The 23,829-nt window shown below is 42.5% G+C and overlaps 1 protein-coding gene and 1 long non-coding RNA gene across 3 annotated transcripts in view; one reads left to right on the top strand and one right to left on the bottom strand.

Moving 5' to 3' along the window:
* The first annotated feature begins 905 nt into the window (after nucleotides 1-905).
* DNAJC6 (DnaJ heat shock protein family (Hsp40) member C6) overlaps nucleotides 906-23,829 on the top strand; it is a 67,755-nt gene continuing 44,831 nt past the window's right edge. The window contains exons 1-4 of the mRNA XM_027874014.1: nucleotides 906-1,891; nucleotides 5,075-5,124; nucleotides 5,228-5,376; nucleotides 19,618-19,740. Coding sequence (XP_027729815.1) covers nucleotides 1,662-1,891; nucleotides 5,075-5,124; nucleotides 5,228-5,376; nucleotides 19,618-19,740 — 552 coding nt within the window. The 5' untranslated portion in view covers nucleotides 906-1,661. The remainder of the gene's footprint in view (nucleotides 1,892-5,074; nucleotides 5,125-5,227; nucleotides 5,377-19,617; nucleotides 19,741-23,829) is intronic.
* On the bottom strand, nucleotides 5,375-22,044 carry LOC114051633. 2 transcript variants are annotated; one of them, XR_003570182.1, is made up of 5 exons: nucleotides 22,014-22,044; nucleotides 20,059-20,163; nucleotides 11,481-11,535; nucleotides 7,974-8,156; nucleotides 5,375-5,965 (listed from the first exon to the last, which is right to left on the bottom strand). It is a non-coding gene; the product is annotated as an uncharacterized LOC114051633 (long non-coding RNA). The 2 variants fall into 2 exon arrangements; XR_003570181.1 differs by having other exon boundaries at nucleotides 21,871-22,036.

Below are 23,829 nucleotides of genomic sequence, written 5' to 3'. Positions count from 1 at the left end.
CGAGCTTTTTTGGTCTTCCTTTCATGGATCTCATCTGGAACAGTATGCGTGCCCACTTTAAAAAAATCATTAGTCCAAAAATATAATAACATTCCTATTATTCTTTGTGTCCTAATCCATTTTCTATAATTTAGCTGTATCAAGATAACAAATGGACTCTGATGGCCATTTCAGATCCAATAGGGTTGTAGGGCTCTAATGGACTAAGTTCAGTTTGAGGGATACAAGCATCTGATTTATAGATCACCAGGAGATATTTATGTCTTTTAATAGTTCTGTGCCTTATTCCCGAATGTAATAGAGGACAGCACCCTGGATCATCAATCTGGTGTCAGCTCTTGGAACAATGCTCTGGGAAGGGGGGGGAGGTCCTAGTTGGAAATAGAACTTTGGATGGTTTTGAAATGAGCAAGTACAAAATTCCTCTCCCTGCCTCCCTCCCTTCCCCTGCCCAGATTCAGTAATTGCCATATTAGAGATGATGACAAAATTTGGCTTCCAATCTGGGGATATTTTTTTTACGCTATTATAGCAATACATCATGTCACATGAGAATAAACCTCAGAATCATTTTCTCCACTCTATCGAGCTAAATCTATTTATGTCATCTAGCACTTTATCACACTGGTTTTATGATATTTTAATCATGGCTGTGAAGGGAGGGTAACTCTGTGAACCTGGGCTTGACTACCTATTAAGCCTGGTGATGGCTGGGATCTCTGGACATGATTTATGAGTGCTTCTTTCTGTGATAACATTGGAAGGGAGCAGTAAGTGAGTAGAGGTAAGGGGGGAGGGTTGGGTAGTGGTCAGTCTGTCAGTCAATAAATGTTTATTAAGCACTTACTATGTGCCAGGCACTGTGTTTAGTGCTGGGGATACAAATACAAAGAGAAAGAATAAAGAAAGAAAGAGAGAAAGAAAGAAAAAAGAAAGAAAGAAAGAAAACCAATCCCTGCCCTCACAATCTCACTTTGCATGGTGAAAAAGTCAGAGACATCCCAGAGTAGGGCAGCCAAGTAAGAAATAAGAAGATGTCTGAGTTGAGCTGCTTTCTTAAATAGAGGTTTGGGGGTTCATGGCCCCAGTCTCCAATTAGAGGGGAGAGGTTGGTGATGAGATAGAATACTAGGGCTGCTGGGATCTTGCAAGATGTTGAAGTTTTTCCAACAATGAGCTTCCTGGGACATGGTGAAGACACCAGAGAGGTCTACACCCAGCGTAGTGCAACCAGGTGAAAAAAGGTTGAGGGACTGGTGTGAATAGGGAATTTTCTTGTTCTTGCTAGGACTGATCAAAAGCAGACTGTGGGTGGCAGGGATTGCTATTTCAGAGAAGAGGTGGTTCTGTCATTACTACCAGGGTAAGGAAGTAAGCAGTTTGGTGGGATCAATGATAGAGCAATGCTGTCCCTTACACTTTCCTATGGTCTGACTCCTCTTGCCCTTTCATACGCGCATTGGAGACTTCTGGCAGGAGGAATATCTCTAGCACTGGTGCCAAAGGAGCCTGTGGTTTGACACTTGATAGAGACCCTTAGTGCAGCAGTAAGCTAGAATATCCTCCAAGCACAGGAGCTATCTAGGTATGCTTCTTATAGAGTCAGCTATAATTGACTAATATGTTCATTTTGGAATGAAGAAGGATAAATCACAATCTGAATGTCTGGCTTTCATCGTACCTCAGTTTTGTTTTGCTTTGATCTCAATTTGACTTCCTTTCCTGCTTTTCCTTTGCCAGGTGCCTCATCTCCAGACATGGAATCCAACTATGGTGGAGGTCTGCTTGACATGGTAAAAGGAGGTGCAGGGCGGCTCTTTAGCAACCTAAAGGACAACCTCAAAGACACCATTAAGGACACTTCTTCCAAAGTCATGCAGTCTGTTGCCAGGTATGCTACTTGTCCTCTCTGTATTGAAACAAACCTTTGTAGTGAGGCACATAACCAAAACAAACCTTCCCACTGTTTGTTTTGCTCAAAGACAGCTGTGTTTATGGTATGACTACATGGGACCATTGGCCAAGAACCTTTCTTGCTGAATGATGTCAAAGTTTGAAATGGCAGTATGACTAGAGAGCCAATGTGAGACTCAGGAAAACCTTTCTCCAAGTCTTGTCTCTGACACACACTGGCTCTAGGACTCTGAACATGTTATTGAAATTCTTAGTGTTTCCACTGGCTCTCCAAGACTCTAAGTTTCAAAATCATTGTTGCTCCATATTGGCATAGGGAGTTTCCTCATTGCATTAGTCCATATTCCAATGAATTTGCAGGTTTGGACAAGGAGAAAAAAGTCATTTACAAATATGTTCTTCTGAAGAATAAGAATGAACATTCTCTGGAGTTTTTCCCATCATCTACATCAACAGTTTCAAACCAGAAGCACTGACTGGGGGCCTTGAAACACTCCTGAATGCCCTGGACTAGTTTAATCTAGATTAAAAAGGAATTGAGGGACAGCTAGTTGGTGCAGTAAATAGAGCTCCGGCCTTGTAGTCTGAAGGACCTGAGTTCAAACCCGGCCTCAGACACTTGACACTTACTAGCTGTGTGACCTTGGGCAAGTCACTTAATCCTGATTGCCTCACCAAAAAAGCAAAAAAAAAATGGAATTGGGAAATATTTAACAAAGTAAATGATAATACAGTATAACTAGATAATGTTAATTTGTGGTTTTCTAAGTCAATGAGCAGTTGTCGTGGCCTCCATTTCTATTTGAGGTAGACTTGGCCTATATCTCCATCCTTGCATCTTGTCATTATGCTTTCTTGACCCCTGTCTGTAGGGGAGTTTTTGCCTGAAGACAATCTCATTTCATCTATTAATGATTTTTCAGAGACATTTTCTCTAGAGCAGTAACAGACATTAGCTACCCTAACACAACATGGGAGATCTGGGCTTTGGCATTTAGAAGTGATTTTTGATCCAACAAAGTGCTGCTTCTGGCAAATGTGTATTCTAGGCAACACTCTAAGGTTCCAAGTTGCATCAAAGGAACTGAAGGGAGTTTCTTCCCCAGGGAGTTCCATATACCAGTGGAATCACAGTTCTAGTCCCTATCCCTACTGTATCTTTTGGATACACTTGGAGAGTTGCCAAGGACAGCACAGTGAGTAGAGTACTAAGCCTAGAATCAGGAAGACCTGAATTCAAATTTGACCTGAGACACTTACTAGCTGTGTGACCCTGGGCAAGTCCCTTAACCCTGTTTGCCTCAGTTCCTTATCTGTAAAATGAACTGGGGGAGGAAATAGTAAACCATTCCGGTGTCTTTGCCAAGAAAACCCTAGATGGAGTCATGAAGAGTTGGGCACAACTAAAATGACTGAACAACAAAAAAGAGTTACCAGTATTGTATCAAGGAATATCTGGTGAGCTTTGAGGTCAATGAGGTAATTTAAAAAGATCCTAAAACTCCATACTTGGACGAGAGTCTTGATGGGCCCCATTTGAAGTTCCTTGTGGTGTTGAACTTGAGGGGAAGGTGAAACTGAGGCTTATTAGACAGGTTTGAAATGTGGGTCTCATTAGGAGGAGGTAGAGACCTAGATTTGGAATGCTGTCTGAGAGAAAAGAAAGAAGATAATCATCAGAGACATAAACATGGTCAGTATCTCTGTGGGAAAGAGCATAGAAGTGGAAGATTAAAGTATGGACACAATCCGTGCTGAGTAGGCAGAATACAGGAGTAGAAATTTCCCAAACAAAAAAAAGGGGGCCGTGAGAGTCAGTAAAGAAGGTAATGTGTGTCTCCATCTAGGAGAAGCTCAGCAAGCAAAGACTGATGGACCATGTCAGAGAGCTAGAGAACTCAGTGGTAAGAATGAAGTAGATGTTGGATCAGGCCACTGGTAATCTTTCCAGGGTAAACAGTGCCTGCTACATTCAGACTCATACTCGGTTCTTTACCTGCTGGTGCCTGCCCCTGTGAGGTTACCTTCTCTACTTTCTATGTATCTTGTATGTAGTTAGTTATGCACATGCTGTTTCTGCCATTAGAACATCAGCTTCTTGAGGGAAAGAACTGGGATTGGCTTTTTCTTTGCATTTCCCGGGCTTAGCCCAAGTGCCTTGTAAATAAGTTAGTGCTTAAAAAACACTTAATAGAAACTCTCTAAGATGGTAAGTTGCAGAGGAGATGATGACCTGGATTGGTAGAAAGAGTTTCCTCTCCTGGTAGCTCCCTATGCCAAATGAAATCACATTCCCTACCCTTATAGTGGGCCAGGCTGGAAGGGGACTTTAGAAGCCATTGACTTATAACCTCTTCATTTTATAGATGAGGAAATTGAGTCCCAGAAAAGTTAAATGACTTGCCCAGAGTTACACACAGCTGGTTGGTTGCTTGATTGATTTGTGTAGCTTTACAGGAAATTGAAGCCTTGGTCCTTCCCCACCAAAAATGCTTTAAACTTAATTGGAGAGATAGAAACAGAAATAAATGCCCCTGAGCACAAGTGATGGAAAAATGTAGAGTCACCTGGCCCTATACAGTGACATACACCCATGTTAGGTAATGTGGAAGGATGTGAGTGGGGAGAATTGAAGGCAGTAGGGAAGGGGATAGTATAGCTATTTTGGCATGATGGGAGTTGTGGGTGCTTGCTATTAGATACTAATATACCTTTCTGTTCAAAGTCTGCCATGTCTCAGGGCTTGCCATCGTGAGTTATTTCGGTCCAGATTGTGAGGCTGGAACATTGCTGCTAATGAGTATTCAAAACTTCTCTGTTCTGGAATGTCATGTGTTCTTGGAGTGGCATCTAAAGGGGGAGTGAAGAGGTAGCTTTTGGGCATTGTGGATGGGACGCTTAAGTAAAAAGGATTGTTCAGTGAATCGACGTTGACAGCAGAAGGATGGTTCCTTTGGCAGAGTAAATGCGTCAAGGTGGTCAAAATTCATCTGTATGTTAAAAAGGAAGCGTAGCGGGTCTCTTGGGATTATTTTTAATACTCTTTTATTGGGGTGGAGGATGAAGAGGGACAGGTGATTGGAGGCCAGGAGCTAAGTGGATAGTTTTAGTGCATTTGGGGCCAGTTGTTAACCAATATCTTTCCCTTTCTTGTCTTTAGTTACACTAAGGGAGAATTAGACATTTCCTACATTACCTCCAGAATCATCGGTAAGTTTCTCACTTTTCATATGACCGCAAGGACGCAGCCTTGACTTGATGCCAATCACCATGGACAGTGCTGCTTATCAGAATTCTTTTTTTCCCTTCTTAGTGATGTCCTTTCCTGCAGAGGGAGTTGAGCTAGGATTCAGGAATCAGATAGAAGATGTCCGAACCTTCTTGGATTCCAGGCATCCTGACCATTATACAGTGTTCAATCTCTCACCCAAATCCTATCGCAGTGCCAAGTTTCACAACAGGGTGAGTTGTCCTTGATCTGGGGTCACAGCTAGGCTGGAGCTCAGGGGCTGCTTTGAAGAGTTTGACTGAAGATGCTTTTTCCTTTGTGTGCAGAAGAGATTAAGAAGGCCAACTCTGGAGGGTTTATATCATTCAGTGTTTATTAGGTGTTTCTCAGAGATCCTGAAAAGTTCCTTGGGTGAAAATATATGCAAGAAGGAATCATCTGTTGTCATGGTTGGGTTGACATTCACACCTTTTAATTTAGGGTGAAAAATATTCTGTGGTGGGTTAGCTCAGTGGCTTCGTGTTAATGAAGGCCATGCTGGAGGTTCTCATCCCAAAGAAGCCAGTCAACTTCTACAGGAACTGCAGGATTTAGAACAAGAAGGGTCTTGAGAATCCATTCAGTCAAGTTGAGTCAAAAAGCACCTATCATGTGTTTCATATTCGCCAAGCACTGCGGCTGCAAAGAAAGGCCAACTATCTGCTTCTATCCCTTCATTTCTCCAATGATGAAATGGAGGTAAAGAAGTGGCTTAGGGAGAGTCTGATAACTTCCTTCTGAGTATTTGGAGAGTTGTCCCATAGAAGAGGGAATAGATTTATCCTATTTGGAAAGAAGGAAACAAACATTTATCACGTCTCTGTTACGTGCAAGGTACTGTGCTAAGTCCTTACAAATTGCATCTCATTTTATCCTCACAACAACTCTGGAAGTAGGTGCTATTATCATCTCCATTTTTATAGATGAGGAAACTGAGGAAGAAGTAAGTGACTTGCTCAGGGTCACATGGCTAGTAAAGTGTCTGAGGCAAGATTTGAATTCAGCTCTTCCTGACTGCAGGCCCAGTGCTCTATCCACTGGACTGTTCAAATGTGGTCTCAGACACTTACTAGCTGGGTGAACCTTCTCCAGACTCAGTTTCCTCATCTGTAAAATGACCATGATAATACCACCTGCATCTCAGGCTTGTTGTGAGGGTAAAAACTTATTTGTAAACATTGTAGACCTTAAAATGCTATATAAATGTCATTTATTATGATGATGATCTCTGGGCTCATGAAAACATCTAGGAAACAATGAATTCCCTCCTTTTTTATTTCTTTATACTGGCATTTGGATCCTCCAGGAACAAGGAATAGGTAGCACTTTCCAAAGTATTTCTAAAAATCCATTGTTTTTAAAGTGACATGTGAAAAAATGTAGCCATTAGAACAACTCACCTGGTAAAATATCTTTTCTGACACTTCTGTTATATCTGTTACCAGGTCTAAAGCATGAGAATAACACCACGCTGAAAATGAGTTATGTGATGCTTTTTTAATTAAAAGCAGCAACAACAACTATGACTTCAACCAAAGGATGTGAACCATTTTCATGTCATGGATTGGACCCTTTGGCTATCATCTGGTGAAGTCGAAGGAGCCCTTCTCAGAAAGCTTGAAATTAAACATGTAGGATTACAAAGGAAACCAATTATATTGAAATACAGTTCTCAAGCTAAGTTCCCAGACCCCAGGTTAACAACTCTTAGTGGAAATAAACCTTTAGAACCGCCTTTTTATGTTGGCTGCTTTCTCTGTGAACTGTCCTGCCTGGTCTTTTGCATGGAGGTCAACACTTTTGAGAACTTGGGTTTTTAACCTGGCTCCATGGATAGAATTTGGGGAATCCAAGATCTTGGTTGGAAAAAAAATTTACATCCTTATTTTCACTGACATCTCACTGAAATTTAGCATTTCCTTCAGTTACAATTTAAAAAAAATATCCAGCCAACCCATCCACCATTCTGAGAAGGGTTCCATGGGCTTCACCAGATTGCCAAAGATGTCAGGAACACACAAAAAAGTTTAGGAACTTATTTCCATTTCTGATTTGTTGTATGGGAGGTAGCCTGGTAGTGGGCATTGTCATGATAATACCAAGATGTTTCCTAAATATAGAACAATATAACCCACAGAAACCAAAGCTCTTTGGGGAGTCCCCAGGAATTTTTAAGAGTGTAAAGGGGGCCCAAGGTTACAGAGTTTGAGAAAAGCTTCTGTGAGGTCAAGCTCAGGTTATGCCATCTTCCACAGGAATTCCTGACCCCCCCATCTGTACCCCTCCCACTCCCACTCCTTTTGTTCTCTTTCTTCCCTTCTTAAATTCCTTTGTATTTTCTTTGTATATGTTTTGGATTTATTTGTATGCTTTACATGTTGCAAACCCTCCCTCCCTGAATGTAAGATCTTTGGAGGCAGAGACTGTACAATTTTTTTTCCTTTATATTCCCAACATCTAGTGCTTTGCACACAATAGGCACTTGGTATAGTGGATAGAGTACTTGACTTGGAGTCACAAAGACCTGGGTTCAAATCCTGACTCAGAAATTTAATAGCTGTGTGACCCTGAGCAAGTCACTTACACTCTGTATGCCTCAGTTTCCCCATCTGTAAAGGAAGGATAAAAATAGAACCTACCTCTCAGAATTGTGGAAATCAAATGAGATCATTTGTGAGAGGTAGCTGTTTTATGGGCACTGTCTGGAAGTAAATGACTTTCTGGTTACATTTAATGAACCAAAAAACCTGTTGTTGGGCCTTGCTGCGAGAGTATTTAATGCCATTTTTACCTGTTTGTCATGGAGTTGGAAGCAGTTGGCTGGATCAGCTGGACTCTTCCTTCCTGACCATGTTTTAGTCTTTGTACTAAAGCCGCTTAGGGTGATGAGCCTTGGGTCTCAGGAATATTGTGCAGGGATTTCAGTCCATATGCATTTCATAAGCTTTTCCTTTGGGTCAGGCCTTGTGTGAGGCTGCAAAGAATGAAACAATACTTAGAACCAAAGAGTTTGCATTCTGTTGGGATAGACAACAAGTATATGTTTAAGCATAGGTAGAATGAAATGAGAACAAATACAAACAAATACAACATGGTTAATATAAAGGTGGCTAGGTGGTGCAGTAGCCAGAGTGCCAGGCCTGGAGTCAGCAAGGCTCATTTTCCTGAGTTCAAATCCAACCTCAGACACTAGCTGTGTGACCCTGGCCAAGTCACTTAACCCCCATTTTACAGAGGGTAAGTGAAGCGACTGTCCCAATGTTACAGAGTCCAGATCCTAACTTTGGTTTTTTGATTCCAAGACCAGAGTTCTTTCCTTTGCATTACTACAATGTTCCCTCATCAGATATCATACTATAGGATCGTGGAATCATAGATTTAGAGCTGAGAGGGACTTTAGAAGTGGTTGAGTCCAACAACCGTATTTTACGGATGAGAGCATTTAGGCCTACATAGGTTAAATGACTTTCCGTGGGTCACAAGAATCTTAGGCAAGATTTGAACCAAAGTCTTCCTAACTCCGACTTCAGCGCCCTAATTTACCCACTACACTACAAATTCACAGTAATGACAGAAGTCACTTTTTTCCAGTCACTTAATGAACATGTATTAAGCACTTGCTGTATGCAAAGCACAGTACTAGAGGGTCTAGACAAAAAGCTCTGTTGTTGTAGCGTCTCCCACCAATTGCTTTGTTTTGATTTTGGTATATTTTGTACATCTCTTCTATTTGCTTCTCTGTGAATGTGTTGTTTCCCTTAATAGAATATAAGTTTCTTGAGGGAAGATGGTGTCATTTTGGTGTTTGTATCCCCAATGCCTAGAGCATTGCCTGGCATGTATTAGGTACTTAATAAATGCTGGTACGTAGCTACCCAAATGTTATTTTTCACATCATCACACCACCTTCTTTGTTGACTTAGCGCTCTTCTCTGCTTGCTTCATATATGTATGTATACCTTCCCTCACATTCTAAGTTTAAGCTAATGTGTGTGCGTGAGAGAGAGACAGAGACAGAGACAGAGAGAGACACAGAGATAGAGAGAGACACAGAGAGAGAGAGAGAATAGTTCAGAGAGGAAAGGAGAAGAGAGGGGGGGAAAGGTGGGAAGGGAGGGGAGGGGAGAAAGAGAAGATTGAGGAGGCAACTTTCCTTCCCAGTGTCCAGCCCTGACCTGCATGCCCAATGTGGGGCCAAGGCACAACTGGCAGACAAACCATGAGATTTTGTGGCATTCTATACCACGTTTGGATAAGATCTCATTGGAAACACCCCATTCGCTGGAGCTATCTTTTATACAACATGTAGAATGTCTCTCAATTCCAGCTCTTCCAATGGGGAAAGATCACGTTGCCTAGGGGAAATCACTGACTGTCTCCTAGTGGAGGAGGTGGCATTTGAGTTGGTCTGTAAAGAGTGGGTAGGAATTCAACATTGAGAGAGGGCATACCAGGCCTAGGGAACAGCAGGAGTGCAGAACACATGGACAGACGTGGCAGATTTAGCTGAAGTGGGGAATTCGTGGTGAGGTGTACCATCAGAGGAGGCCAGAGAGGCATCTACTCCACACTCTGGACTCACAGTTGCTTTATATTCTGATTAGAAACAACTTCCCTGAAGAGTTTGCTCCTGCTGCTGGTTTTTAATGGGTGACTTCATTAGTATTTAATTATGCTAAGAGCCACATGGCTTGGCAGGTGCTACGTGAAATAATGATGTTGCAGAGTATTCGGGAACAAGTTCATGCCCAGGCCCTTGGCAGCTGCTGTGATCAGGGCTGAGCTGAGCAGCTGTGCTGGGGAAGACCAGGGACTGGGGGCAGAAGGACTAAATGTGCATCCTCTCGGGACCGCGGATTGCTGGGTGACCTTGGACAGGGCAGTCACCTCCGGGGACCTGAGTAACACGAGAGGGTTAGACTAAGGAGCCTGCAAGGCCCCCTCCAGCTTCAGATCTGTGACTTAAATTTGAATTCCAGCTCTACCGTTTACTACCTGAGTGACATTGGACAAATCTCTAAACCCCTTTGTGCCTCAGTTTTCTCTCTGTAAAATGAGGTGGTTGGACTAGAAGGCCTCTAAGAGTCTTTGATCTCTAGAGTTAGATCTTATGATGCTATGACCCTACTTGATCTTCTCTTTCTCCCCCCCCTTCCCACCTTTCCCCTCCTCTCTTCTCCTTTCCTCTCTGATCTATTCTCTCTCTGTCTCTGTCTCTCTGTCTCTCTGTCCCTCTCTGTCTCTCTGTCCCTCTCTGTCTCTCTCTGTCTCTGTCTTTGTTTCTCTGTCTCTCTGTCTCTCTCTTTCATACACACACACACACACATACACACACACACACACACACACACCCCTCAGATACCCTAGCTATGGTAGGGGTATCAAGCTTCCATTTCTAAGTCTGGCCCTGGCTATAGTATATAGAACGTTCCATGGCACTTTTCTATCTACCGTCCCATGTCATTGTGGGGTTCCTAAAAACCACAGGGCTTGCGGGTGGGAAGGAGAAAACCATTGTGAGTTTCCATTGAGGACAGGCGGAGTCATCCATCTTGCCCCATGTGCTTGACTTGGGAAGGCAGCAGATTTAGAGGGCAGATAGCACATTCCTTCCTTCAGCAGTGTAGAAACCACTGAGCTGAGCACCTCATTAGCGAGATTAGTTAAAATAGGAAGCAACCAGATGGTGACTGGGGTGAGCTTTCCCCTACCTCTCTCTCTCCCCTTTCCCATGCAGAAGCCTCCCTAGCAGTGACCTTGTACACATGACCTGTGAGTTTCTTCCCTCATTCTCAAGTCAACAGAGAACCTGGTTTGTAGTACTTGCCCCAGGTGCCAAAATTCCTAGGTATGACTCTGTGTGAGAGTCTAAAAAAATATCAAATGCTTTTCTCAGTGATCCTCCATTTTCTCATTTTTGAAATAGGAATAAGTGTTTTGGATTAGAGCTAGGTTTTTAACCTGAGGTCAACTGGCCATTGTTGGTTTTCAAAGGGGGGGGGTTGTGAACTTGGAGAGGCAAACAATTATACATCTTTATCTTCACTAACTACTGTCTAAAATGCAGCCATTTCCTTCAATTATGTGCTAAAAACATAACCAACATTCTGAGAAGGAGCCCGTAGGTTCCCCAAGCCTGCCAAAGGTTCAGAACTCTTGGCTTAGGGGATGTTGGTGGTCCCTTCCAGCACTAATGTTCCATGATTCTGAGACTTTCTCTAAGTAGGTGGCACAGTAGAGACAGTGTTGGACTCGTAATCAGAGAGAGCTGCATTCTAATCTTGTCTTAGACACTCACTTCTTATGTTACTCTGGGCAGATCACAGCACCTCTTCCAGCCTCAGGTTTCTCATCTGTAAAATGGGAATCATAATTGCATCAACCTCACAGAGTTGTTGTTAGTAGCAAATGAGATTGCATGTACAGTACTTAGCAAAACTTAAAGAACCACACAGATGATGATTTAGTGATGATAGCTCGTTCCTAACATCTGGCTATTGTTGATGGGGATGGAGAGGGCTCTGGGTTTGGAGGTGGAGCATGGATGTGTGAGCCCCACTCTGCTCCTTGCTAGCTGAGCGACCTTGGGCAAATCATTTGGCCTCTAGGTCTCAAGCTTCTTCATGTGCTTAAAAAACTGAGAAGAGTGGACATCCTGACCCAGAGGCCCTTCCATGTGCAATGCTCATTCTCCTTCTGGATCTTTGCTCTCTTGGACAAAGGTATTATTGTCTTTGGATCATCAGAGGAAAATCAGATGTGCAGCCCAGAAGGGCCGGGGCATCTTACTGATTGAGCCTGATGTCACAGTGGACACCTTGTTGTTCAGTTGTGATTGACTCTTCATGACCCCAGGGACCATACTATCCAGGAGGTTTTCTTGTCATCGATACTGGAGTGTTTTGCCATTTCCTTCTCCAGTGGATTAAGGTGAATAGAGGTTAAGTGACTTGCCCAGCATCACACAGCTATTAAGCATCTGAGGCCAGATTTGAACTCGGGTCCTGACCGTAGCCCCAGCATTCTATCCACTGCACCACCTAGCTGCCCAGAGGGCCTTCTACAAGTCACCCCATGGCACCTCCGTCGAGGGTGAGTACTAGGTGGCAGATTAATGAGGCTGAGCCAATGTGGCATTTCTTCAATGCTCAGTTACGCTATCCCAGTTCCATTTTGTGGATTTGAAGAATGAAGGCCCGGTTTGAGTCTTGATTCTATCACTTAGTGTGACCTTGGCAAGCTTCATTTCTCTGAGTCTCAGTTTCCTTCTCTATAAAATGCAGAAGAGGGCATCTAGGTGGCACAGTGGATAAGCTCTGGCCTTGGAGTCAGGAGGACTTGAGTTTAAATCTGGCCTCAGACATATGACACTTACTAGCTGTGTGACCCTGGGCAAGTCACTTAAGCCCGATTGCCTCACCAAAAGGCAAAAGAAAAAAAAATTAAAAATGCACAAGAGCATCCCTTCCAGGTTCAGCATTCTATGATTCTGTGATGCTGCCTCCATGCTATGGAAGGGGAAAGCAATCACATTGGAAGCATAGAAAAGCCTCTCAGTTGGTCCCCCTTTCTTGCTTTCCTGTTTGCAGAGTGTTTTAAGAGCTAAACTGATTGTTACTTCAGAAATCAAAATACCTTGGCCAACCCCAGGATATCACCCCAGAGAACTTTTTAAATCACTTGTGTGTGTGTGATACAATAGGTGTCCAGAGCTTGCTCAAGAGCCCTTTGGAATGCAATTGTTTCTTCTGTTTCCATTCTCAGTCTCTGGGTTCAGGAGGGAAGCAGGAAGAAAAAATAGGGTCCCCTTCACCTTAGACTTAATCATTGCCTGCCTGTGGAGCCAAGAATCAATTGATCAACTACCTATATTAAGTGTTTCAGGTGAGAGCATGTAGCACAATGGACAGAGCATTAGTTCTGAAATCTGGTTAAAATCCTATCCCTCACTAGCTCTGTGACTCTGGGCTGCTCACATTCCTTTTCTGAGCATCAGTTTTCTCATCTGGAAAATGGGATTGTGCCTAGATCTTAGGGTTGGTAGGAAGATCTATGGAGAGAAAGATTGCAAAGCTATTTGTAAATCCTAAAACCCTCGCTGCTTTCTCTTCCTCAACTGGGCTCCTTACCCCGGGTTATGAACATACTTGGCTTTCTCCTTTCTTGAAAAAAAAAAAAACAAACAAACAAACAAAAAAGATAAAAAAGCTCAGCTTTCCTTGATCCTGGTATTCCCTCAAGTTATTACTTTCCCTCTCCTTCCCTTCACTGTCAAACTCCTATTAACAAATAATTGACCCTTGCAGATTCTCATCGACACCTGTGACTTCAGTGATCCCCACTTGGCAAATGACTCTTGGCATTCTTACCTCCATCTCTCGACTTCTGCCCAGGGGACCAGCCCCTTATTTCCACCTGTCAGGTGGATGCTGGGTCTTTTCCTGCGTTTCTTGTCATCGTATATTAAGGACAAGAGTTTACAATACAGAATTCACCCTCTTTCCTCAAATTTTCTCTCTGTTCGTGGCCCCAGCCTCCTCCTAGCTGCCCAAGTTCATGACCTTGGTGTCTGTACAGTGAAGAAGTCCACCATTTCTTCCTTGGCCACGTGCCTGGTATCTGGCCATTCCTGTCTGCTGCAAGAGCCAAAATTCAAGCCCCCATCTCCTCTCACCTGGACTAGTCCAATTGAATCTAGCTTTTAGGCCTCTTCTATACTCTCTGCAGTCTATTTTATACATTGCAGCTCCTGTAATCTGTCTAATGCAAAGTCAATCCAGTCCCACTTCTGAGAGTTTCAGGGGTTCTCACGGACTGCCAAGTCAAATGTAAGCTCTTGCTTTTACATTCAAAGCCCTTCCTGGTGTGGGTGCAATCATCCCTCTTACACTTCACTTTTTTATTTTCTATATTTCAGCTTGTGAGCAGTAGTGGGGTGTAGTGGACATAGTAATGGTCTTGAAGGTAAGAAGACCTAGTTCACATCCTGCTTATGATGCTGTGTGACCTAAGGGTCTTCTTATGTATTAGGCAACTCCTTAAGACACAGACAATCAATCAATTAAGAAAAAAACCCAAACCAACCATTTATCAAGTGCCTACCATGTGTCAGGCTTTGTGCTAAGAACTGGAAATACAAAAAGAGGCAAAAGACAGTCCCTGCCCTCAAGGAGCTCACAGTCCAATGAGGAAAGACAGATTATGGTCTCCTCTTCAGAGCCCTCATATTGATGTATCTGCTGGTATTCCAGCCAAGCCGGGCTCTTCTCCACCCTCTGAGATCAGGGTCTATGTTCTATCCATCTTTGTATCCCTAGCTCTCAGAACAGGGCTTTGCGTAATGTAGATACCTTATAAGTGGGATTCTCTGAGCCTTAATTTCCTCATCTTCCTATAATACCTGTATTAACTTCCTCTCTGGGTTGTTGTGAAGATTAAATCAGATGATGTATGTAAAGGGCTTTGAAATCTTGACAATTTCATGTTAGTGTCATTGCTTATTAGTAATGTGATTATTTTCCAGGTCTGTGATTTCATTGGCACAGGGAACTCCCAGGTAAGGGAACTTCCTCTACCAATGCAGTTCAGCTCCTTCTCTGTAGCTTACAGCCACTGAGAAGTTATGTGACTTGCCCAGGGTCACACATCTGTCAGACGCAAGACTAGAACCTTGATCTTTCTGCTATCAAGGCTGACCCTCTATCCACTGTACCATGTGGTTTCTCTTTATAGTAATTATATTGTTTTGTGGTTGTTGTAATTGTTATTGTTATTGGTTTAGTTGACTCAAGTATACTATATTGTAGTTCTCTAGCAGAAAAGATGCAAAAGTTTAATGTAAGTTAGATGCTAAGTGATGCCATGGCACCATAGTGCATAGAGCACCAGGCCTGGAAGGCCTAGAAGACTCATCTTCCTGGGTTCAAATCTGGCCTCAGATACTTACTAGCCATGTGACCCTGGGTAAGTCATTTAATCCTGTAAAATGAGCTGGAGAAGGAAATGGCAAACCACTCCAGTATATTTGCCAAGAAAACCCCAAATGATGTCATGAAGAGTCAGACATGACCAAAAACTTAAAAAAAAAAAAAAAACAACTAGGCAGCCAAACCCTTCCCCTCTAGGGTCTTTGAGAACTTTAGAAAATCAGCAAAGAGCATCTCAGTTTTCTTCTGACTGTAACAGCTTTTGTTACTGCCCTCAGCAAATAGAATTCTGCAACCCATCTGGGACACCTTGTTCTTGGGGAAAAAAGAGAGGTGAGGCTAGAATTGGATTCAGCCCAGGTAACTTTCTGTCCCCTTGCTCTGGTATGATAATATGGACACAGATCCATCAGCACCATGTTTTGTGACCTGGAGTGTCAGGGTTTGGGTACTCAGGGGCACTGAGCAGTCTTTGACTCAATGATTCTGTTTATTTTGTGGGATTGAAAACTCCAAAGAGTTACAAAAATGGCTTTTTTATTGATTTTTTCTCTGTTTTTTTTTTCATTTTTATTGATTTTTTGGTTTTTATATCATCATTTCCAAATGTATTCTTCTCCCTCCCCAACGTAATCAGCCATCCTTTATAACTCAGAATAAAAAAGATATGGAGGGAGGTGGAACATTTGAGCAACAGTTATTAAAGCATCAACTGAGTATGATGGTGTATGCAATTTCCCATACCTGTAACCTCCCACTTCTGCAAAAGAAAGAGACAAGTGTATTTTCTCATCTTGTCCTTAGGGCTGAGCTTGGTGGATATAATTAGGCAGGATTCAGTTTTGTTGTTCTGTCTGGCCATATTTGTCACTTTCTTATCTTAATTCCAAATTTCTCTCTGGTATGGTTGGACCAATATGCAAGTCTACCAATAATGCGTTAGTATGCTTTTATTTTTCCTACACAGCTCCTTCAACATCAACTATTCTTTATTTTTTTTTAAATAAATCTTTGGTAATTTGCTGTGCATCAGGTGAAACCACAGAGGTGATTAAAAAAAAGGTATCTCTCTTGTTAATAGTGTTTTGGAACATTCTTTCATATGGTTGTTAATGATTTGCAATTCTTCAGAACTGTTTGTATCCACTGACTACTTATTCATTAGAGAATTCACTTCTTATCTTTCTATATTTGTGATAGTTTCCTTTAAATCTTGTTCATCAGATCCTTATCAGATCTGGGGAAGGCCCTTGAAGAAGGCGCTGTGAAGTCTTATGCTTAAGAATTCCATTTATTGTATGGGGTTGAAAACCCTAGAGAACAAAAAATAGCTCGCTTAGATTGAATTTGCCTTTTTAAAATGTGTTTATGGTATTTTTTTCTTTAGACCATATGCATGCTTAAAAATTCCTAATTACATGTTTGTTTAATGGTATGCAATTATATGTCAAGTAAATATATAATTATAGATGACTTTAACTGCATATTGTTGACTTGATTAAATTAGTGACTTGGGAGCTATTAGTATGTTTAAGCCAAGCATGGTCAAAGATCCAATTTTTGACCCCAAGGTCACTTATCAGATGGGCATTGTGGCTGAATGCCCTTAAAGCCAGTTTTTTGGGGGAAGGGCAGAATCATAGATAACAGAGCTAGAAGGAATCCTAGTAATCACCTAGGCCAAATCCATCTTTTTATAAATGAGGAAACTGAGGCCCAGATAGGGTAAATCATTGCTAAAGTTCAGATCATTAATTAGTGACCAGGACAGTATGCCACCCCAAGGCTCCCACCTCTCAGTGGAATGGATTTTTTTTCTGTTACATCATGGATATTCTCATAAAAAATTATTGATGAAAACAAATTTTAGTTACAGTGTTTCCCCATCTCTTTATCACACTCCCTTTCCTCCTTATCTGCGCATAATTCAGCAAGGCACAACAGATAACTCAAAACTGGATAATCCCAAGTCATTTGTATCTGGCATGGATAAGAATGGGTTTGATATTCTTAGGGCTCCTTTTGGGAGAGGCGGGGCCAAGATTTCTCTCTGCTTGGACTTGATCTTGCCTGTGTTTCCCCATCTTTATCTTCTTTATTTTATGAAGAAGTGCCTCTGGTGCTGTTATGTTAGAGTTCAGATGGGGTGGGGGCAGGGGTGGGGGAGGGAATAAACATTTCGTAAGTGCCTGCTACGCGCCAAGCACTGTGCTAAGAGCTTTACAAATATGATCTCATCTGAGCTTCACAATGACCCTGTGAGGTAGGCACTGCTATGATTTCCATTTTACAGTCGGAGAAACTAAGCCAGACAGAAGTTTAGTAACTTTCTTGGAGTCGCACCGTTAGTAAGTGTTGAGGCTAGATTTGAACTCAGAGCTTCCTGATTCTGGGCCAGGTTCTAGACACTCTGCCACCCATTGCCTCTAGGTAGTTCTCACAGTACTGAGTACAACAGAATGAGTAATTCGACTGTCTTTTATGGTAAAAATAATATAATAAAAAATCTTTACAGATCTTTTCAAATTTTCATCTCTTGGGCATCTTCTTTCCAGACTGAAGAGTATTATTTGAGAAAGGGACAATATGACCAAAAAAATGGTGCCTTCCAGCTGCAAAATGTTTGTGCTTTAATATGCCACCCCCACCCCATTCCAGTCTTCTAAATTAAACACACACAATGGATGACCTAACAATGCTTTCTTAGGAAATTGTAAGAGCAAAGAGTAACTAGTGAATTACCCACATTATGCATTAGCACCCCTTAAATACTAAGAGAACACAAGGCCCCAGCACGGTGGGTATGAACCCTCCATAGTGCATGTATGGGAAGATGTGAGGAGAACCACAAAGGCTTGGCAGGCATGGTTAACTTGAGCAAACATCCCCTTCAGTGGTATCACAGTTGGAATACGCCTACTATTTTTGATGGCAAACTCACCTTCTCTAATTGTGCTTTACCTGGTTCGTATAGCGAGTTTGCATCTTGTGAGAGGAAGGACATCTACTGACCTTCAGCTGTAGGGGGAGGGAGGGCTGCAGAGGAAAGGATTCTGATTAGAATCAGCTCAGAACTGTCTTGGGCAGTGGAGAGCCAGAGGGACGCAGACCAGATGAGATTTTGCAAACCTTACAAGTGCTATGTTAATGCTACTTATCATCATGATCTTCATCATCATCATCATCACCATTGTCATCCTCATTGTGGTTGTTTTTGTTGTTGTTATTCTAGGAATTAACCTTGCAACAGTGCTTTATCTTTGACATAGTGATTGACCTCCCAGTGTCCACATTGAAGCCTGAGGTGGTGATTCCTTTTTATTCTTAGTCCCATTTTAGAGACTGAAGGACTTGTGCTAGTCAGTGGCCAGAGCTGAGACTGGCACCCTGGTCTTCGCCGAAATCTCTGACGCCTTTTTGACCCTTGGCCACCCCACCGCCAGTGTTTCTAAGTCCCTTATGTAAGCTGGAAGTGGAGGTGGAATGATGTGCTCATCTTTGTTTTCAGCGCCCAGACACACCTGCAGGGGCGTGTCTCTTTCCACCATGTGGCTTGGGTGAAAACTCAAAAGGGCCTTCGAAATATCAGTGCTCATCCCCATCATGATTTCCTTCTCATCTTTTTCCTTATAGAGGCAGTCCTGGGGCAAGTGGCGGTCCTGATGCCATCTTCTTATGTTTAGTCATCAGGGAATAATGGTGCCTCAGGATAATATGATTATTGAATCGAAGGACTGGGGTCCAAGCTCCTCTTTCATAGACCCACTGGAGGCACCTTCAGGACAGATCCAGTAGCAGGCAGGAGGATGGCCATGAGATGTCCTGAATCCTACTCTCAGATGGCTTCTAGTTCATTTGCTCAGTGTCTATATTTTGAGAATATTTCATTCCATGTACTTTGGATATTATAAATATTTAGTATGATGACTGTTATGAAAAAACATTCTTGAATTTCTGTGGGTCCTTGCGAGGTTCATGATTTATTGATGATAGTTTAATCTGTGAGAATGCCTTTACTCCATTACAATTTATTTGTTGAATTCTTGAGGTTATTTTGAGGTTTGTATGAGTTATGAAGATGTTGTTAAGGCAAGGCAATATAATATTAATGGTGTAAGTGGTGAGTTTAGAGCAAAGAAGATCTGAGTTCAAAACAAACCCCTGACACCATGATTTTACTGTTTCTCAGCGTAGTGCCTGTCCTAGTAGGTGTTTCATAAATGCTGTATCTCCCTTCCCAGCTCTATGTGCTATGCTACCATGGAAGAGAACACTCCCCCAACTCTTTCTCCTCCTACTCCCTTCCCCTATCTTTTCATGCCCCATCCCTCCCCCTCCCTATCATATCCCTCTTTTCATTACATTTATCTCCTGATTCCCTTTGCTTGACACCAAACTCTTTAAAGAAGAACTCATGTGTGATGTAGAAACCACTCCACCTAGTGTTTCCCCCTGAGCACCAGGCCATCTATCCGGAAGCAACACTCACGTCTTTGTTGCGGTCCCCAGGTCTCAGAATGCAGCTGGCCGATGCGACAAGCGCCGAGCCTGCACAATCTCTATGCTGTCTGTAAGAACATGCATAATTGGCTTCAACAGAACCCCAAGAATGTCTGCGTCATCCACTGCATGGTAAGTCAGCCCTGGAGAAGCCTGCTTCTCTAGGGCCCTTTGGGAGAAACTCAGCCTGTGCCGGCACCCTTAGGATTTGTGCCGGATGGCACGGCCCTCTCTGCTCCTTCACTTTGAGCACCCTTGACACCTGAACAGGTGCCCAGACTTCCCCTTGTTCCCACTTTGTATCTGCAGCGCTTAGAAGGATGCACAGAGTAAGTGACTCATTCATGCTTAGTGATGGATAGAGCTTGCCCATCAGCCTCTCTTGTCTTACCCCTCCCAACTGGCCCATGTTTCCCTCCTTTGGGATTTCCGAAGCGACAAGTCCCCAACCTGTAAGAGATCTGTGCCAGTAGATGCTCGTGGGTCGGGGGAGGTTACTGGACTTCTCCTGTACTCTCGATCACTTTCCCCAGGGGGCAGAACCATTCATTAATCCTAGGGAACGGAACCAGTTAACAATACTCTTTCAAGACAATGACACCATTGATGCTAAAATTACAAATTAAGTTGAGGTGCTATTTTTGAGGTTTAATGATATAAAAGCAATTCAAGGTATTAGTAGGATCATAGATTTTGGACCTGGGGAAAAACCCCTTGGAAAACCCCATATTTAATCCCTTGATATTTATAGATCAGGAACCTGAGGCTCAGGGAGGTTAATTGTCTTGCTGAGGATCACACAGGAAATAAGTTACAGAGCTGGGATTTGAACTCAGAGCCTTAGACTCCAAATCCAACACTTTTTTCTGCTGGACCTAGGAGACCTGAGTTCCAATCTTGGCTCTGTCACATGCAACCTGAGTGTCCTGGAGGTAAGTCACTAAATCTTAATCTTCCATTTCTTTATCTATAGAATGAGGCACTTGGACAACATGAATTTGAACTCAGAGCTCTAGACCCAGAGCTCTTATCCACTGTTCCCTCTAGCTGCCAACACAGACACAGCAAATTTTAATGTTCAGTGTCGTATGAAAAACGCAAAAGTTGTAAAACAAAGTGCGTTGCCAGGTCTGAGGGGGAAGGTCATCACTGAGCCCTGGGTTCAAGTCTTGCTTTTGATACTGAATAATCCTAGCAACTGAAAAATGTGAATTCAGTCTTGGGCTACATTGAGAGAGACTTAGCTTTCAGGAACCCATTCCAAGTCATGGGTCATGGTCCCACTGTGCTCTGTCCTGCTCCAGCGGTACTGGAGTACTGATTGTGTCCTAATCTGAACCTCAATTTGCTCATATCAAAAAAGAAATTAATTCTTAAACAGATTTGTGATTTCTTTGGTTGAGGCTGTTTCTACTGGTAGAGAAAGTTTCCTCATCTGGAAAACAAGGATATTTTGAAGCTCAAATGAGTTTGGGTAAGTCAAGTGCTTTGTAAAACTTAAAAGTGTTTTAGAAATATCAGCTACTATTATTTTGAAGTAAGTTCATCATGATTCTACCTAGCACTTTGGGCCAGGGAATAGATGAAATATAGGTTTTGGAACCTAGAATGGGAGAGAAACTTGAGGAAAATTTCATCTTGCCTCCTCTGTCTTTTCAAAATTCCCATTATTAAAGCAAGAAGATTTGACATTTCAATGGCAAGATCCAAAGGGGTGTGCTTCCTTAGACGTACTAGTTTGTACATCTAAGAGATATCCTTTAGGGAGCAAATGGAAAAATTCACAGGATCGGAAATGGCTATTCCTCAAGCCATTAGACTTCAAAATCTCAGGGAAATATGATTAGATTCTGAGTCTGGCTTTCACATTTGAAAGCCTTTCACCTCTCTAGAGCCATCTTCCCTTTTAGAAAGTCTAGCGAATCTAATGAGGGAATAAAAGGGAATTTTACAAGAAGAGGGGTTTGAGCGTGGGGTGCTCTTTGACAAGGATGGATTTACAAAGAGCAAGTCCACTAGATCAAAGGACGGCTTAGCCAAAGGGAAATCCATAAGAGTGATGAGGCCCTGAATGAATTATTATCTATTTGCTGATGGCCTCCAGATCTGTGTATCCAGCCTCCAATCCCACTCCTGAATCCCCGTGGCCATTTATCAACTTCTTCTTGACAACTTTGCTGGAAAATATCAAATAGGATTCAGTATATTTTTCCTCCGAAAAGCCTTTTTTCTTTAAAGGGACACTATCATACTTCTGCTCACCCAAGTTTGTCACCTTGGAGCAGTCTCTGACTCCATCTTCTCCCATCCCTCCAAGAATCATTAAGGCAGTCAGATAGGGTAAGGGTTGAGTATTGGGCTTGGAGTCAGGAGACCAGAGTTCAAATCGTGCTTCAGACACTTACTTGCTGTATGACCCTGGGCAAGTAACCTCCTTCTGCCTCAGTTTCTTCATCTGTAAAATGAAGATAATAACAACAGATTTGCTGTAAGAACAAAATGAGAGCATATCATACCTGAAAGAGCTATATAAATTATTAGATGAAACATGTTTCCTCTCTTCAGAGAGATTATAGTCTAGCAGGGGAATTATAATAGTAAATAATGATAATAACTAACATAACTAATATATAGTACTTTAAGGTTTGCAAAGTGTTAATCCTTATGTATCAGCCCTGTGAGGTAGGTGTTATTTATTATCTCCATTTTATAGATGAGGAAACTGAGACAGAAAGCAATTAAGTGACTTGCCTAGGGTCACATAGATAATAAGTGTCTGAGGCTGTATTTGAACTCAGGTCCAACTCGTTATCCAGTGTACCACCTAGATACAAACAGAGATTAGCTAAATGACACAATATTACACATTCAGGTCATTAGACAATCGTAAAGCAAAGTGGTTTGAGAGGTCCCTGAGGGAGGTTTGCACTGCTAGGTAGCCTGCTCACAGTCACACAGGTACTAAGGGGCAGGACAAATCCACATCCTTTTGACAAAATTTTATCCTGGAGTCCTTAGTGAATGCTAGACGTTCTTGCTTAAAATGGAAGGAGGTCAACATCACTGTGTCGCACTGTCTCCTAAAGATGATTTTCAGCTGAGTTGGATTAGAATAGTATTAAGAGAAAACCAAAGCCCAGATTGGTAAGAGAGAACCTAGCCCCTTTAAATGAGTTTACGGCTCTAGGCCCGGATGAGTTATATCCCACGATCCTGAAAGAACAGGCAAATGCAATTACGAAATGATCATCAATCCCTTGGGGGAATCCAGAGAAGAATAAGGCTTTAGAGAATAGACATGGGCTTCCATCCTGATCAGAGCTAAAACTAGGGTAGGACGGTGGGGCATTGTCCTACGGTGCCAAACTTAGAAGGTGCTGATGGCCTTTGCAATCCTTCAGTGACTGGGGTGAGCTCCTTCTTCATTCTGCTCTCTTTTCCACCTTTCTCTCCATGCCTGAACAAAAGCAATGACATTCTCCTGGTGCTTTCTGGTCTTCATCTCCTCCCAAACCAGCCTTCCTTGCCCAGGGCGCAAAAATGCCTGGTTAGTAGTGAATTGGTTGTTGATCCCCAACAAGGCTTCAGGACAGATTCAGAAGCAGATGGATTACAATCACTTAGTAAAGGCACATGTGACCATTAGGGGTTTGCTAGGAGGGAGCTAGGCCAAAACTAACCTTACATCCTTTGTTGATGGATATTACTATCTTGAAGGATAGGTTCACAGTTAGGAGAAACTGCCTCTACCAGTGCCTGTTGGCACCTTCTCTGCCATTTGTAAGTCTTAGGTGCCTAAGGGCACTGAGATATTAACTTCTAATCATACCAGTTGACCAAGGGAATTAGGCATACATGTCTGGATTGATGTCAGCTGGAGAGTTTACAAATGCTCTCATCGCATCCAGGTCGAGAAAATGAAGAAATCTAGGCTGTGATGGTAGTATGGGTAACTGAACTCACAGTTGATGGAGTGACTGTACCTCAAGAGTTTGCCTAATACATCAAGGCTCCATTAATTCAGATCTGAACTCAGGTTTTCTGACTTCAGGCTCAGCACTCTGTGTGCTATGGTGCCCCCAGGGGGCTCTACTAATACTCACCTGACTGGGAGCTGTCTCTTTAGATCCAAAAAATCAACTAGAAAAGTAAGGACAGGCAGAAGTCTGGACACCAGTTTATATGGGAGAGGGAAATGATCTTAGGAATTTGACTTACAAT

This window comes from Vombatus ursinus, unplaced genomic scaffold, assembly GCF_900497805.2.
Source record: "Vombatus ursinus unplaced genomic scaffold, bare-nosed wombat genome assembly UNPS02014804.1, whole genome shotgun sequence".
NCBI classification, from domain to species: domain Eukaryota; kingdom Metazoa; phylum Chordata; class Mammalia; order Diprotodontia; family Vombatidae; genus Vombatus; species Vombatus ursinus.
This window is presented reverse-complemented; position numbering and strand designations above follow the sequence as displayed.